Below are 17,980 nucleotides of genomic sequence, written 5' to 3' on the forward strand. Positions count from 1 at the left end.
TACCTATATGTTGTTTTGGATTTTCTTTCGGAAAATTTCACCTCTCAGCACTGGTGCATATTATGACTACGCTTTACTTGATTTTCAGTGATGGTTATTATTTGTGAAGAATAATTATCATGATTCCTTCCATGGATACAATTTATATTATGTAATTATATAATTAGTCTTTAAAAGTATGTAAAAAAAAACACTTTTTCTATATTATTGGACATCACATAAATAAGGTATAAATCGAGACATTAAGTATTCAAACGGATTGCAGATTAGATAAAGATGAATAAAGTAGTTCGATCTTGGTGATTTGCTCTTACCTCGTTAGACAATATTTTAAACAGTCACACGCACGTTAAGACGCAATTATTATAGGACAAAATTACTAACTAAAATTAATACTATAATAAAAAGTCATGTAACCATAATACAATCAATTTATTTTTGAACACTGATGAACCTTCCATCAATAAAGTTTTTCCTACCGTAAAATATTCAACAATATAGCGTTCATCGCTGTTTTTCGCTATGCAAGTCAGGTATGTAAAATAGATTATGACTCCCTGGTTATATCCCTGAAAAAGTGGCAGAGTTCCCTCAATCCGTTCAGAGACTTAGGCTATGCGAACTTTTACCCGTTGCGTGCTCTTACCCTGAGCTCTACCTTATATAGATAGATAATTTATCGGTAGATAATAGTCATGTCGGTTTATTTGTGTATTAACTTTCCCCCAGTGTCTTTAGCAGCATCCCTTGCAGTTCCTGTTACCAATAGGGTTGTTCCCGTTACCAGTAATTACATCTAAGCAAGTACCTGTCTAACTGCATAGTGCCGAGGCGAGCTACATGTCAAATAGCAAAAACTTTTCCCGCTCTGATACCAAATCATTACAAAAATACTGCATAGTGCCAAACACAGATTTAGAAAAATGGTATTAGGTGCCTACAAGGCCACCTCTTTATTTCGTAGATTAAGCACTTAGGTCTACATGTTATTTGTTTAAAAGTGCTACGTTGACTTCTTTGCTGCCCGCATAACATATTTGTTCCAATGTAGGTAGGCACTTATTAACTATTCTTTATTACCTACCTTTTACTTGCGATTGGCGTCATTTTTCATACCTACTTAAACTGCGGGCAATGGTCAGGTGTAACTAGTTGCATTCTGTACATAATTTCTATAAAATAAATTAAAATTCTAAAAGTCTACGTCATATTTTGTTGTATTCTTACAACAAAAGGTAATAAGTACTTAATCTACATAAACGCAATAACAGACAATACGATATCCGTTAGTAAGTGGAACAAGTGCGTCAAGTTTAAAATCGCCATAAATTATTTACTTAGCAGTTAGTAAGTGACTGAGATAATAAACAAGTAGATTATGTCGACCCCGATTCAACTCTATGTATTGTATGTAAGTTATAATTATAGCACTAATGATAAAGGGCATGTGTGATAACTTACAAGATAGTGGAATACTGATTGGTGATTAATTAAAACCAGATTACCAAATAGGTAGGTACATATAATCCTGCGAATTCATACACATTTTTATTAAGTAACTGAAGAGTAGTTATGGTTAATATTTGTTTTCTTATTTGTAAAAGGGATAAAAATAGACTAATAAATTTGCTAATTGCTATCTATTCTATAATAAGCAGTAGATCTTTTAACTGTAATATAATGCTTCATCTAAAAAAACACACCATTTTTACTTATATCTATACTTACTTATGTTTTTTCTTTAACGATTGTAATTCTTCAAAGTATTCGAACATGTACAATGTATTACGCATTGTTCCTTTTAGTTATGTAAGTATTACAATTTACACCCACATTTAGCAAACCATGTAATCCCTCATGTAATTTGGGTTGAGTTTGTTGCCTTTAATAGGTCACAATTCCAGACTCTGGGCTGATAGCGGAAAAAACATTACTTTACCCAACCCGGGGATTGAACCAGAGACGATTACAACAATCGTACCTACGGCATAACAAATACGCCATCAAGCCAGTCCAATCTCTTTAGAATGTCTAGGTACAGGTACGTAATCTGAAAACGTACCTACTAATAGTATAGACTGTCCGCCGCCATATTTTCAATTATAAACTCGCATGTTCAAACAAAGCGCAATAATGGAAAGATATAGGCTTATATCTAAAGTTCCCGAGAAAATCGGCGATCGCTTTTATGACCTCATATACTTAGTGTCTAAGATCTTTAAATTTACCCCGATGTTACCTTTTCTTGCGAAATTTACTCTATTTAAGAGTATACATTAAGTACTCAAAGACAATAAATGCTCTACAAATATTCGATAAGAAATCTTAGCGCTCAGGCAACGAGACTTCGCCCAAATGTGATTTAGATTGGAGGAATGTTAATACCAAACTGTATAAAATTTGTTTAAAATCCTTTCCCATACATAAAATCCACAAACACAATTTGTTTATTGTTGAATGGGTACATTTATATTTGTTTAGGGTAACATTTGTTAATATGTAATTTAATTTGTTTTTGTGGCAACACGCCTCCACTTCCTTCTTCCTGTCACGGGCTGCCGGCGAGCAGCCACAATAATGTAGTTCTTTAAGTTTATGTTTAAGATATCAAATTAAATAACAGTGATCCGTCATAGTGGTTTTATTAACATGGTAGCAGAGCGTGGTTGCCTGCAAATACAAAGAAGAAAAGAAGATATTTTCGCAAATAAAGTGGAAACGTGCTATATATGCAATAAGCAAAAATGGCGTTTACTAAATGCAATGACGCAGTTATTCCAATATTCGACGGATCGGATTATAGTAGCTGGAAAATACGTATACTTAAGTTTTTGGAGTTTAAGAAATGTAAAGAAGCTGCCATACGAATCAAAAATGATTCGGATGATGTTGCAAAGTGGGAAGAGATGGATATCCAGGCAACGAACTACATTTATAGTGCAATAAGCAACAAGCAACTCGAATATATATGCGACTTAGATTCCGCATGCAAAATATTGGCAAAATTTGATGAAATGTACCTGCAGAAATCATCGGCACTACAGATTATATGTCGCAACAATGTAGAAGCAATAAAATTATCGAACTATTCGCAAGTAAGTGTATTTTTGACGACTTTGAGAAATCAATAAATCAGTTAAAACAAGCCGGCGCGACGGTAAGTGAACAAGAAAAATTAAATTATATGTTAAAGGCCTTACCTCGTAATTACAGTCATATTGGAGATCTAATAGACGTTTTACCAGAAAAAGACAGAACTGTAGATTATTTGAAAAGTAAAATTATGTTAAAATCATTGGATAAAGAACCTGAAAAATGTAATGAACCATCACGCGACAACTCAAATGTTTTTAAAGCTCACACTAGTAGTTCTGCATCACCTAATAAAAACTTTAAATGTTTTACCTGTGGAAAACCTGGCCACATGCAAAGAGATTGTCGACACAGAAATGTTAACAGTGGTAGAGGAAATGGATTTATTAGATTTAATAATAATCGTGGACATCAACGTGGATCATATTATAATTCAAGAAATATTAGAGGAAGAACTTATAATAATAAATCCAGTAATGAGAGTGGTGGTAATAATTTCCTTGCAACTATTGAGAATAATAATGTTTCAACTTCAAGTAAAATATATAATATTGAGCAGTCTGGCCACTTAACTTGGTTATTAGATAGTGGTTGTACAGATCATATAATTAATACTGATGAGTACTATCATTCATGTGAAATATTACAACAACCTATTAAAGTAAAAGTTGGTGATGGAAGAATATTAGAAGCTACAAAGGTCGGAAAAATACAAACTTATTTTATGGTCTATGGAAAAAGTCTGAAGTTGTTTTGAACAATGTTTTCTATGTCAAAGAGATGAAAGCAAATTTATTGAGCTATTCAAAGATTACAGACAATCATAAAATTGTTTCCAGGGGACGACAATCAAAAATATATAACGTCTATGGAACTATTATAGCTATAGCAGTGAAAGAAGATAGACTGTATAAATTAAAAGGTTATATAAATGCAAGTACATTACATGCTAATTTAGTGAAGAAATCAAGTATGACAGTGAAGGAGAAATTACATAGGATGCTTGGTCATATAAACTTTAACAATTTGAATACTATGTGTACAAGTGAATTATTGAAAGGATTACCAAAGGAGATTGAATGTAAGTACATGAAATGTGCTATATGTATTGAAAATAAAATGCATAACTTGCCATTTAAAAATAATAGAAAACGAGCACAGGATATATTAGAAATTGTACACACAGATTTAAATGGGCCACACAGAACTACAGGTTTTAATGGTGAAAAATATTTCTTAAGTTTTATAGATGACTATAGTAAGTTGGCAAAAGTTTATTGTATTCCGTCAAAAGATAAAGTATATAATTGTTTAATGCAGTATGTTAATGAGATACAAAATTTAACTGGGAAAAATATTAAAGAATTGAGATGTGATAATGGAAAGGAATACATTAATAAAAGAGTGTTTGACTTTGCAAGATCAAAGGGAATTATGATTAAATCTTGTCCGCCATATGTGCATGAATTAAATGGCACAGCAGAAAGGTTTAATAGATCAATAATGGATATGTCAAGATGTCTATTGGCAGAGGCAAAAGTGCATAAAAGATTTTGGCCTGAAGTGGTTATGGCCGCAGCTTATTTAAAGAATAGAACATTAACAAATGGCACTATAGAAAGGAAGACGCCTTATGAGATATTTTTCAAACAAAGGCCAAGCATTGAAAATTTAAGGATATATGGAAGTAAAGTATTTGTTAGAACACCAGAGGAAAAGAGAAAATGTAAATGGGACAGGAAAGCCGAGCTTGGCATACTAATGGGCTATACAGATGTTGGATATAGAGTATTAATAAACAATAGAATAGTTGTAGCAAGACATTGTGATATAATTGAAGATGATGTAATGTGTATTGGTCTCGATGATAATAGAGAAGAGAAAAATGATAAAAGTAATAGCCAGCCGAATAAATTGGAAGAGAAAATTATAGAAGAGAAGAAAGAGACTAATGCAGAAGAAAATAATGAGAAAATTAATGAAGATTTGAATGCTGAAACAAATGAAAGTTATGATGATAATAAAGTAATTGAAACAAGAAATCGGCGTAAAATCAAGCCACCAACTCGGTTTGATGAAGAATTTGGTTATTATTGTATAACTGTTAACTATTGTGATGCTATGATTCCAGATAATTTTCAGGAGGCAATAACTAGCGATGAAGCAAAAGAATGGACTGAGGCTATGAATCGTGAGATGAACAGTTTGGCAAAAAATGAGACCTGGAGACTTGTAAGTAAACCAGCAGACAAACAGCCTTTAGATGTGAAATGGATATACAGAAAGAAAGCCGAAAATAAATTTAAAGCTAGGTTAGTAGTAAGAGGTTTTCAACAAAAAGATTTTATTGATGATATATATTCACCCGTTGCTAAAATGCAAACTTTAAAATTGTTATTGTCTTATTGTTGTCAAAATAATCTTAATATACATCAGATGGATGTTGAAACTGCTTTTTTAAATGGTAAAATTTTATCTGAAGTTTATGTAAACCAGCCAATTGGTTATGATGATGGCACTGATAGAGTTTATAAATTAAATAAAACATTATATGGTTTAAAAGAAAGCCCTCGGGCTTGGTATGAATGTGTCAATAAGTTTTTAACTAGTCTTGGATTTCAGAGAAGTAAATATGACTTTTGTTTATATTTTAAATTGGATACTAATGTGAGTGTATACATTTTGTTATATGTTGATGATTTGTTAATATGTTGTAAAGATGAAAAGGTAATGAGTAATATTAAAACAAACTGTTAAGTAAATTTACTATGAAGGATATGGGTAAAGTTAAAGAATACATTGGAATACATATTGATTATGATTATAAAAGAATAAGACCATGACACTGAGTCAGGAATCATATATAGAATCATTAGCTAAGCGTTATAATATAATAAATACAAAGTTATATACTACACCAATGGAAGTAAATCTTAAACTAGAAAACTGTAATATAAATGAGAATGTAAAATATAGAAATTTAATTGGAGCACTTTTATATATTAGTTCAGGTACAAGACCAGATATATCGTTCAGTGTTAATTATTTGAGTAGATTCCAAAATTGCTATAATGAGACACATTTTAAATATGCTTTGCGAGTACTTAAATATCTTTACTTAACAAAACATATAAAATTAATTTATAACATGAATATAAATTCTGATATGTTAGATTGTTATGTAGATGCAGATTTTGCAGGAGATATTGTCAGTAGGAAATCAACAACAGGATTTGTAATTAGACTGTTTGGGAATGTAATATTTTGGAAATCAAAGAAACAAAATTGTGTAACAAAGTCATCTACATTTGCTGAATACATTGCGCTGTCAGAAGCTGTTACTGAAATTAAATTTATAGTTTGTTTAATTAATGAGATTTGTCAGAAAGATTGTAAACCGGGTAAAAATATATGAAGATAATATTGGAGCTCAAATTATTGCTAAATACGGAAATTTCACAAAAATTCAAAACATATTGAAGTTCATTATCATTTTGTTCATGAAAGTGTTAAAATTGGTTTAATTGATGTTATAAAAATTGCATCTGATCAAAATATAGCTGACATTTTAACAAAACCATTGGGAAGTAATAAATTTAATAAATTTAGAGATATGTTAAAGTTGTTGTAAAAGTAATTTATCTTTCAGATGGATATTATGTTGAGATAAATATTGGTTTAAATTGTTTAATTAAAAGATGATAATTGTAATATAAAAAAAAAAAAAAAAAAATAAGTTACAATTAATATGTTATACTGAAGGTAATGTTTATAGAGCTATTGTCTTGATATGAGTAGTGTATGATATGATTTAGTTAAAATATAAATGTAAGGAGGCATGTTGAATGGGTACATTTATATTTGTTTAGGGTAACATTTGTTAATATGTAATTTAATTTGTTTTGTGGCAACACGCCTCCACTTCCTTCTTCCTGTCACGGGCTGCCGGCGAGCAGCCACAATAATGTAGTTCTTTAAGTTTATGTTTAAGATATCAAATTAAATAACAGTGATCCGTCATAGTGGTTTTATTAACATTTATAATTTTTAAAGTCAGGAAATCTGCTGGCGGACACTATATACCTATAAGCTATATAGTGTCCGCCAGCATAATTTAGGTTGTACATGGTACATATAAACTACAAAATACCAACTTGTTAAACTGTGATAAATGTAGGGGTCCACTTCTAAAACATTTTTTGTGTGAAAACAAGTCCTCAATAGCTACTAGGCCCAATTAAGATTTCCAATCTAAACAGCGCTATGTTCATTACCCTAACTAGATATAAGATAATATACAGAAGGCAACGCAGACAATTTCCATATAATTCAACACATGTCACGGTTGATTTGGGCGTGGCACACCTTGTCTTTTATTCATTACAGATTGTACCATGCGACCTAAACCCGTCTAGCTAGACCATTACACATAATTGCAAATATGTTGCACTTAGATCTTATCCTTGGAAACAATAGTAACTAAGTATATTGTACACATTGTCGCCTCGCCAATAAGGGACCGGCCTATGCTTGATTTTGTACATTATTCTATGTGTAATGGCTTTAAATACGAAAAAGAATCACTTCTGCGAAAACAGCATAAAAATTGGTTAAAAAATGAGCGAGTAATTCATATTTAAAACATTGTAATGTGCGGAAGTGGGCGCGTTGTGGGGATATCGCTTCATCTCTTTCTTTCGCACGCGTAATTCCCGATTCCCGATTCGTAATTCCCGATGACGTCACATGTGGATATTTTGTCTCTTTTCTGTTTCTTGTTAATTACCCCTTCCACCGAAATTCAAAGGCTTATAACTTGTTGAGTTAATTTAATTATTCATAATTTGATAATTGTTAAGAACAAAAATGAGTCCGGTACCCTATTACACACCTCGATACGTCGATACCTAGTACATAACAACATACAAATAACTAGGTAAATGTAGGTAAGTAAAAGCATATAGGTTAGAAAGTCTGTCACTTAAAGATAGTAAATAGAGCAAATAAACAAACCAGAACGGTTTCTAAACACCTAATTGCGTTCGTCACGCTGTCCTCACGGTGAAATGCCAAGTGCATCACTATATGCACATGACAGACAATCCAGAGTATAATTGAACTCGCTGAACAGTAGACCACACTGGCGCAAATTCAATAAACCGATATATTTGAATAAACATGTTTTTGCATGAAAAATATGCTGTTATACTTCTCGGATTCATAAAACTCATCAATGGCCAGCGTTGGAACATAACTTACATTAAAGAAAGTGTCAAATTACCATTATTAGTGAAACAGCAAGATGCAATTAAAAATATCGGTGACCTGATGTATGAAGACATTTCCTCGCCTCCGGTAATTCGAAATGCAACATCTGGCGGTTTCATAAATAAAAGTAAAAATATTCCGCTGTCTAATGGTGAAGCACAAAAAAATGAAAAAAATAATTTAGTATTCACGACAAAATCTAAACCGAAAAGATTAATTCAAAGATGTGCTTTAAATAATACCAGATGTAAGACACGTAAGCAGAGAAAGAGAACTAGATTCTTGGAAGTATTTCAAATTGTTCAGTTCGAACACGTAGCCTGCACTTCCGACAATGGATTAGAGGGCACTTGCCTTCACGAATACGAATGCCAATCTACTGGAGGGACTGCTCTGGGTGATTGCGCAGATGGATACGGCATTTGTTGTGTTAGTAAGTATTTTATTACTACTATGGTTTTTACACAATTAGGAATTATTAATAATTAGAGAAATAAAGAACGTGGTCAAACAGAAATTAACATTTTGGAACTTATTACAACATAATAAGTATAGGTTTATATAGATTTCAGGACCGACCTTTGAAGACTGATAAAATCTTATTAATTAAGTAAGTACTAATTAATTGAAAGCGGGAGTATTCATTGAAAAAGCCTTTTTTAGATCAATTTCTTTGCGATGAAAAGTCTGCAGCTTCCGTGGGATGGTTCAATAATCCAGATTTCCCTTCACCTACTAGTGAAAGATTGTCATGTGCATTCACGTTGGAAAAGGCATCTGCAGATATAAAGCAGTTGAGGATTGACTTTGCTGCTTTTGAGGTAGAAAATTAATTATGTAACAATTTATTTTGATAAGCTTTTAACCGACTCTGCGAATTTAATGGGCACACTGCGATGTCGAATCTGTACGAACATTTAATGCCATTCAGTTTGATTGTTAACTTATGTTTAAGTATACTTAATGTATGTAGATAATTTACAATCACAATATTTCGTCCGAAATAAATACTACATTGCATACATAGTTAATAACACTCTTATGTATTATTTTCTATGTGAAGTTATTACCGCCCACCGGAGGAGTTTGCCAGCAAGATCAATTTGTTATTTCTGGTCAGAACATCAACAACATAATGCCGATACTCTGCGGGATCAACACTGGACAACACGGTAAAATATTCAAAACCTACATCACTCCACCTAAATATATATTTGCAACAAATTGGAATTATAGAGAGTTTATAAATTCAATTGCACCAATGCACCTACAGACAAATTATAATATTTTCCCCCTAATAATCTATCCACTAATTTCTAGTTTATTGTGGTGAAGATCGCAAAGTCGGTAGGTTTATAATTCTTAAATATCAATTATTTAGGTAATTCTATAAGTACTAGGTAGGTACTAATTATAAATAATATCTATTACATTATGCGTAATACATATTATTTATAGTTAGGTAGTTAATTATTATTTCCAATTTGCGAATCGCAAATCTAAAAATATAAGTACTAAGTTAGTTTACTTAAGCTCGCATAGCTATTAGATATTTTTGATACTTGTACGTATAAGACTTGTGTGCTATTTTCGCAGCTATGTGAGCTAAATGAGTTATGAAACCACTAACTACTTTAGCTAAGCTTTTAGCCCGCACCTGGCATTAATCTTAGTAAGTATTGAGATTTGAGGTCCTTTGCAATGGATTGTTACTGTACAGTCTAAACCGACCTGAAATATGCATGTAAGTCAGATAATCCTACCTATGCACCTGTGAGACAATTTTTACCAAATAAAATATGAATACATACTTATGTATTTCTATATTTTTTATACAAACACACATTATCACGCATTTATCCCCGATGCGGTATGCAGAGGCACAACCTGGGCCCCCACTTTTCGCCAAGTGTGTTCTGTACCATGTGATAGGAGCCGAGCCTATCGCCATATCGGACAAAAATCGCAGACTTCGGGCTGATACTGAGCAGAAAAACCCAAATATCACTTTGCCCGACCCAGGATTCAAACCCAGAACCTCAGAGTGCTGCTGTACAACGCCACCGAGGCAGTCATATTTTTTATATAGGTACTTAATAGAAAGTTAATAATTAATCGTGGCATATTTATAAATTATAACAGGCACATACATAAGTACCTATTTCACCAATGTCTATCTTTTAAACTACTTTCAGTGTATGTCGAAGTTGGTGACGTAGACGGCCCCTTTTATTTTGCTGTCCAAACTGTTTCTTCTGAGAGTCGACTATTTTCTATAAAGGTGAGTTCTTGCTCTATCCTACTTCTACGCGGATTTAATGGACACCCCTTTTAACGCACGTTCTACATATAGGTAGATAGGTAGTGGTGGGTCATTTAAAAAAATAGTGGAAACAAAAGTTCATCACAGGTAATTTTAATATTCCGAAAAATTATATAAATCCACGTATTACCTACATTGCCACGGTAGGCACCGGCTTGGCTGTGTCTCTGGCATTGCTATAGTCCATGGCGTCCATGGGCGGCGGATACTGCTCAACATCAGGCGTACCGCTCGCTCGTTTGCCTACTAAGGCAATAAAAAATTGCAATATACAACATGGAAATCCTTTTCTATTTCGGCACATGCCCGCCCAAAATAACTGCCTATGCCCATGACGTTGTAGAAATGATTTAGCTTCGTTTTTACGATTGGAAGATTCAATCTCAGGTAAAGGTTACAGCTTGACACTCACCTAGTATTTTAGTAGGTAGGCTCTTCGCTCCTATATCCTTTATTATAATTCTAATGTTTATGTACATTATTTGCATATTTTAATTCCAGATAACACAACTACTCGAGACAGATGAGCTTGCAGCTCCTTCCGGATGCTTACAATATTTTAAAGGTCCCCAAGGATATTTAGAGTCTTTCAATTATCGTGATAAATCAGACATTGGCATTGCTAGAATTTCTAGCTATTTAGTAAGTACCTACATAATATTGAGTGTAAAATTTTAAACAGCGTTCCTGCATAGCGTGCACTGAGCACTCTAAACAACCGTGGAAGAGAAGGTCTGAAATCATCATTCGAGTCTGTTAGACTAAGAGCCAAAATAAAAAAAAGTACTTATATTTGGTAAAGATATAAATCGTTAAGAAAAACCCACACAAATTATAAACATAATATATGTCATATAACTAAAAAAAAAAATACTATTCCAGAACAATCTTAACTACGCAATGTGCATAGATCGCGAATCACAAGCATGCAGTATTAAATATTCCAATGAAGATGAAATGCAGATTGTCAATTATGATTCAGGTAAGGTCAGCCGTAAGATCAACACAGACCTACTAGAAAGATAAGATGCAAAAAAAAGGCGGTACACGGTGACCTCGACAAGCTCAATGCACACGATCATTATACAAGATACCTACTGAATTTTAGGTAGTTCAAAGCGCTTGTTTGCAAAAGTTGTAGGAATGCGCAAAGACAATATGTTAAAATTAATGTAGCAGTAACAAGTAGTAAATACTTATTTAGCGTTTTGCATTTTACGACTGCCAAATGCGACGTGGCCCATCGTGAAGCTTCGACAACACAAGTCAATACACTTTCAATTGGTTCAGAGACCATTGTCATATAAAACTTGCGCCTTATGCAGCAATATACTGTTTAACTACACGTGTATTATAGCACGACAAATTAAAAATAAACACGGGCCCAATGGCTACAAAAAACCTTGTTTAAATATAAGATGCAATAATTCATTGTATATGTCGGTGACTTAGTGTCGGAAAGTTACAACTACCGCACTGAGGACACGGGATCGATACCCTGGTCGACTCGTTTCTTATTGTATGGGATCTAACATACTTTGCGAAATGAGGGTACACCGCCGCCTACCTCTAAATAAGGAAAACGCGTGGGTATGCAAAAAAAAACACTAATCTGCATGTTTTAGATGGTTTACCAATCATTCCTCCAGATCAAGCAGGCGTGGAAATATTTAATTGCCCAAGTGACTGGCTCTTGATAGCAGCGACACGCATTTGTGGCTATCGACTGAATGATGGGTCCGTCATACAAGACTTCACGTTAAATGCACCCATCATAGGTAGGTATTTAATATTTATAAACATACATCGCACGTTAAAAACAAAAGTGGCATTATAAGAAATTTGACGGTATTGAGTTAGAGCGACATTTAAAATCTGCAGAAAAAACTACGTCATAATATTAGTGGAGTGTCTGGAGCATTCAAAACCGTAAAACCTCGGATTAGAGTTATAGTGAATGAATTAATACGATGTGGGATATTGTTTTTTAAACTATAAATTGCAATGTTTACCCAAAATTTTTTTGTGCACTCCATTTTTTCATTGTTAAAAAAATATTATAAAAAATTTATGTTTGACCAAATATTGTCACTTTAAACAGTATTTTTTTAATTATATGTTAAATCTTACCTGAGTAGACATATAGGAATATTTTTCAAAGATACCTGTGTATAAAAATAGCAGTAGGGTCTCGAACAGTAGAAAAACGTGGAGGGGAGAGCGAAGCGAAAGCTGCTATGTACAATGGAATTTCTCGGCCAGTTTAATTATAAATGAAAGTTACTCTATTGTGTACATTTAAAAAAATAAGGTAATTAATTACGACTAATGAAAAGAAAAAAAAATATTAGTACAAAATCTGTTTATTTAAATATATTACACTATTATCTACATCAAATATTTTCTTCTACTTCATCTATCTGTATAATAGGTGAAGTATTGGAACAACTATTTCCGTTGCACTGTAAACATGCTACACTGCAGTATAAACCACTTTTTCTGCATCCACACGCAGCTCCACATCCCTTTTTGCAATTACAAAATAACATTTGCAATAAATTATCCAGAGCAGGTAATTGATTCATTGTTATTGGGATGTACATGTTATTGGAATACTTCCATCACCAATTTTCAATAACTAACGTGTAAATCAATCCGTTTCTCAAATTTTTTGGTAAACTTGATTTTTCCTTTATTGAAAAACGCGGAAGTAGTATCACAACCCGTAAAGGCATGTAAAAAAAGAATATGTTCTTTACAATTTGGTAATGATTTTTCTAAACATTTCGATGAAAATATCTTCTTTTGAACTTTGCCTCGGGATGGTTTTAGAAAATATATTTCACGATCTTTATCTACCAATGCCGTTAATATCACTAAGACATCGATATCTTCTGACTTTACACTACTCAGTAAAAGTATTTAAACATATCAATGAAGACCCCAATAATATATTGCAAGCAGGTGTAGCATGTATTTTGAGTTTATATGGCGCTCCGTCTAAAACTCATGATTTAAATACATTAAGGTTTAATTCTTTCATAAAAGCAACATCCAAAAATACGAGTGTTCTTTTGTCATTACAACAACTGATGCAGCGTTTGAGCACCTTAAAAGAGTGTACCTACAAATTCAGATATGGCTAGGAAATGACGTAGTTATTGAAAATTGGTGATGGAAGTATTCCAATAACATGTACATCCCAATAACAATGAATCAATTACCTGCTCTGGATAATTTATTGCAAATGTTATTTTGTAATTGCAAAAAGGGATGTGGAGCTGCGTGTGGATGCAGAAAAAGTGGTTTATACTGCAGTGTAGCATGTTTACAGTGCAACGGAAATAGTTGTTCCAATACTTCACCTATTATACAGATAGATGAAGTAGAAGAAAATATTTGATGTAGACAACAGTGTAATATATTTAAATAAACAGATTTTGTACTTACTAATATTTTTTTTTCTTTTCATTAGTCGTAATTAATTACCTTATTTTTTTAAATGTACACAATAGAGTAACTTTCATTTATAATTAAACTGGCCGAGAAATTCCATTGTACATAGCAGCTTTCGCTTCGCTCTCCCCTCCACGTTTTTCTACTGTTCGAGACCCTACTGCTATTTTTATACACAGGTATCTTTGAAAAATGTTCCTATATGTCTACTCAGGTAAGATTTAACATATAATTAAAAAAAATACTGTTTAAAGTGACAATATTTGGTCAAACATTAATTTTTGTAATATTTTTTTTTAACAATGAAAAATGGAGTGCACAAAAAATTTTGGGTAAACATTGCAATTTATAGTTTAAAAAACAATATCCCACATCGATCGTATTAATTCATTCACTATAACTCTAATCCGAGGTGAAAACCTCCAGGCGCTCCACTATATCCAAAAAGATCCATTTCTTAATAGGTCACTTAGGGTATCACAAGTGTCTCTTCATACTTTTAAGTTTTGTGTTTGTTCGTTAAACATAAACTGACACTAATCCAGATCGTGTCCAATCATCAGCGACAATTAATGTCGCTCTAACTCAATACCGTCAAATTTCGTATGCCACTTTTGTTTTCAACGTGCGACATATTTTAGAAATACAAGTATTGGTACTTTGGGATTTTACGGTAATTTGTATGTTAGTAAATATGAAAGACATTTATTTGTAACAGCTAATAATTCTATTGGAACAGCCATTATCCATTTCAAACATAAGACAGTAGCTTTACTTATAAATATATAATAATAAAAAAATTACACCCTCCGCTGTTTATAGTATATCAGAGGTACCCAAACTTTTTTTCTCATGGACCCCTTTCAGAAATTTTGCTGGTTTCGGTGGATCTTTTTTTAGGTTTCACTGAGAAAGTGCATAACAACTACCGCCCAGCCATCGCGGGTGGTTACGTTGGGGTCACCCATGCTTTTTACAACCCCTATCAATATTATGTGCCTACATTGATAGGTGAAGTCAAGCAATATTTTAGTTATAAATTTTCGTGGATCTCCGCTTACGAATTGTGGAAACATTTTTTGGTTACGCCAACATAGACCCCTATCAAATCTCCCGTGGACCCCTGGGGGTCCACCTGGGCCACATTGGAAATAAGTGTAGTATATTAATGCTCCCATTTGGTCTGTCTTAGAAAGACGTAAATGAAGGGCCGATAGTTACTACCGCACAACTCTTCCACGCCTGAGACTAATAAACTCCACTGTAAACAAAAGAACCCTTTTAATTGTTTACAGATTCTAATGCTGGACCCATAGTGGTGTGGTTTAGATCAGACGAAGGGTATGTAGGCAGAGGTTTCAAACTTAACTATCAACAGATTTCTTGTGTGAATCCAACATCAATCTAATTTGTGTTTTGTTTGTTTTAATAAAAGTATAATGTAACTATGTTTTTCCCTTACACCCTTAAAATAAAATTGTAGATACAAAACATGTATAAATTTATTATGCTTATTGTAAAACAACACTTATTTAATAAAAATAAATTGATAAATATTTTAGTTTGTAAAAAACATGTGAGTCAAGCATGATGCTGCATAATTTTAAGATATAGCTTGTTTGACTGCTTACTTATAAAAACACATAATTAAATTAGTAATTACATAACAGAAATAAATGCAAAAAATGGAAGTACATTATACAATATGTGGTCATATACACCTTATTACAATGATTGGGGCTGACCTAAAACTTCTTTATGACCAATGGTTTGTACTTTTGATAAAATTTATTTGGTTTTCTGACTTTCTTTGTCATTTTTTATCTTCAAACCATCTCTAACAATTTTATGGAAAGAAAAGAGAATTCCAACAGTTAAAATTCTTAAAATTCCCATAGACATCACTTGTACTATCACTTGCTGTGCACTCTCTATTGATATGCTACATAGTGTTGTCAACAGATTTCCTGTAAGACTATATACAGAATATGTTTTCCCAACCTGTAAACAAAAATAATATTTTTTATGTTTTATTGCTCTATCTATACATATTATAAAACAAAATCCTCTGTTCTGTCTGTCTGTTATTGATTTTCTCAAAATCTACTGAGCAGATTTTTATGAATTTGGTATGGAGATAGTTTAAGACTCTGTGAAGGTTATAAGGCTACTTTATATCCCAGGAAAATATAACAAAATGTTTATTCCAGAAAATTCTTTTACTTAGGTGAAACTGTAAGCAAAAGCTGGTTATATGTAATGTAATGAATACATTATTGTATATAAAATTGGTTAAATGTATTTTAATGACAATACTAATGTATTTCATGATCAAACAGAATTTACTTATTTTGATAAAATTATTTAGAGATTAGATTATGTAAAATTATAAGGAAATATTTTGTTTAACTGACAGAGAGGCCCTATATGTATATTTGTTCAAGGCTTCTCAGGGTAGTTGGAACTTTTGGGCACCTGCTTAGTTTAACATAGGTATGGGCCAAAATTGACCTCAAAGCTCTGGGGCCCCATATCACTGATATGGCTGATACAGCGGGAGCTACACCCCTGACTGACCTACTTGAAATTCTTTAACACACACTATTATTTACCAATGCATCATGAATCATCTGCTTCCCAACAGCATCAGGGCTGTGCAAACCACCGCTGCCCGATATCAGTTTAGTTTCATCAGGTTTTGTCAGATCCTCATTCTTAAAACCAGGTGTATCTGTGTCTGGTGGGAACGCTAGCATCAGTCTAACTTTTGTCCCAATAAGTTCCATGTTCAATGCCTCAGCCAGCCCTCGTACAGCCCACTTGCCAGCAGTGTATGCACTATAGCCATAAATACCTGCAAAATTAACAAATTAATTATTTCATAAGTTATTAAATAAGTAATTTTACAGACTAAATTGTTATACAAAATGAACATATATAAGGTAGATATAAAGAAATGGTTTTGCTAATTTAACTACAAATTTTATTGATTTATCAGATAGCTACTCAATACAACTGACTATCAATTTGCAACCAAAAAATATTATTTTGGAGACTAGTTTTGCTTACCAACGAAAGCAGCTTCTGAACTGACAAAAACAACAATCCCTTCATTCCTGGCCTTCATTCCAGGTAAAACATATTTTGTTGGATAAGCTGTACCGAAATAATTCAAGTCTATCATCTTTTTTATGTCATCAACTTCCATTTTCTCGAATTGGCCACAAATACACATGCCAGCACAATTTACAAGCATAAAGATTGGGCCAGCTTTAAATTCTATAGACGATAAACTGCTTTCTATAGTCTTATAATCTGATGTAACGTCCAATACACTGTATTGTATGATTTGAGCTTGATCTAAACATTGTTCAGATATTTCCTTGACCGCCAACTGGAGTCTGTTTAGATCACGTCCTATAATCGTTACATGAGCTCCTAATTTAGCGGATTCAATTGCGGCGGCTTTTCCTATACCGCTCGAGCCACCGGTGATAACAACATGTCTTTCCTTCAAACTTTTATACACAACTTTCTTATCTATCAGAAAATGTATGGTTAGAAAAACCATACATATTATTGCGATGATAACCAGAGCAATAATAAACATATTAAACAATATATACACTTTATCTAGGACTCAAACTTTTCCTTTTACGCTTTACGAAGCTGTGCAAAGAAAACTTTGAGTGGAACTCAAAGAGCAAAGAGAATTATAATATATATGGAAAGTGGAACTATTGGTGTGACTGTGCTTCAGGGTTACCAACTCCTAAAAAAATAGCCCTAAAGTCACGATAAAATATCCCCAAATAGCCCTAAATGCAAATACAAAAACCC

At 32.9% G+C, this 17,980-nt stretch overlaps 2 protein-coding genes across 2 annotated transcripts; one reads left to right on the forward strand and one right to left on the reverse strand.

Annotated features, from left to right (window-relative positions):
- Nucleotides 1-8,037: 8,037 nt before the first annotated feature.
- On the forward strand, nt 8,038-15,585 carry LOC115443995. The gene is made up of 8 exons (XM_030169600.2): nt 8,038-8,794; nt 9,025-9,182; nt 9,425-9,533; nt 10,557-10,642; nt 11,186-11,326; nt 11,567-11,666; nt 12,310-12,462; nt 15,436-15,585. Exons 1-8 carry the CDS (start codon nt 8,272-8,274, stop codon nt 15,546-15,548), a joined length of 1,383 nt encoding a protein of 460 aa, XP_030025460.2. The 5' UTR covers nt 8,038-8,271; the 3' UTR covers nt 15,549-15,585.
- Nucleotides 15,586-15,624: 39 nt separating this feature from the next.
- LOC115443998 (3-ketodihydrosphingosine reductase) lies at nt 15,625-17,888 on the reverse strand. The gene is made up of 3 exons (XM_030169606.2): nt 17,210-17,888; nt 16,753-16,994; nt 15,625-16,141 (listed from the first exon to the last, which is right to left on the reverse strand). Exons 1-3 carry the CDS (start codon nt 17,748-17,750, stop codon nt 15,929-15,931), a joined length of 996 nt encoding a protein of 331 aa, XP_030025466.2. The 5' UTR covers nt 17,751-17,888; the 3' UTR covers nt 15,625-15,928.
- Nucleotides 17,889-17,980: the final 92 nt, after the last annotated feature.

This window comes from Manduca sexta, chromosome 19 (assembly GCF_014839805.1).
Source record: "Manduca sexta isolate Smith_Timp_Sample1 chromosome 19, JHU_Msex_v1.0, whole genome shotgun sequence".
In the NCBI taxonomy this organism is placed as follows: domain Eukaryota; kingdom Metazoa; phylum Arthropoda; class Insecta; order Lepidoptera; family Sphingidae; genus Manduca; species Manduca sexta.

Bases quoted from the DNA above. Each gene is read 5' to 3' on its own strand.
- LOC115443995 (XM_030169600.2), top strand. From the start codon at position 8,272: ATGTTTTTGCATGAAAAATATGCTGTTATACTTCTCGGATTCATAAAA. The intron at 10,643-11,185 runs GTGAGTTCTTGC...TTTTAATTCCAG, and splicing joins GTCGACTATTTTCTATAAAG to ATAACACAACTACTCGAGAC. The intron at 11,327-11,566 runs GTAAGTACCTAC...ATACTATTCCAG, and splicing joins CTAGAATTTCTAGCTATTTA to AACAATCTTAACTACGCAAT.
- LOC115443998 (XM_030169606.2), bottom strand. From the start codon at position 17,750: ATGTTTATTATTGCTCTGGTTATCATCGCAATAATATGTATGGTTTTT. The intron at 16,995-17,209 runs GTAAGCAAAACT...TTAATTTTGCAG, and splicing joins TTCAGAAGCTGCTTTCGTTG to GTATTTATGGCTATAGTGCA. The intron at 16,142-16,752 runs GTAAATAATAGT...TTTTGTTTACAG, and splicing joins AGATGATTCATGATGCATTG to GTTGGGAAAACATATTCTGT.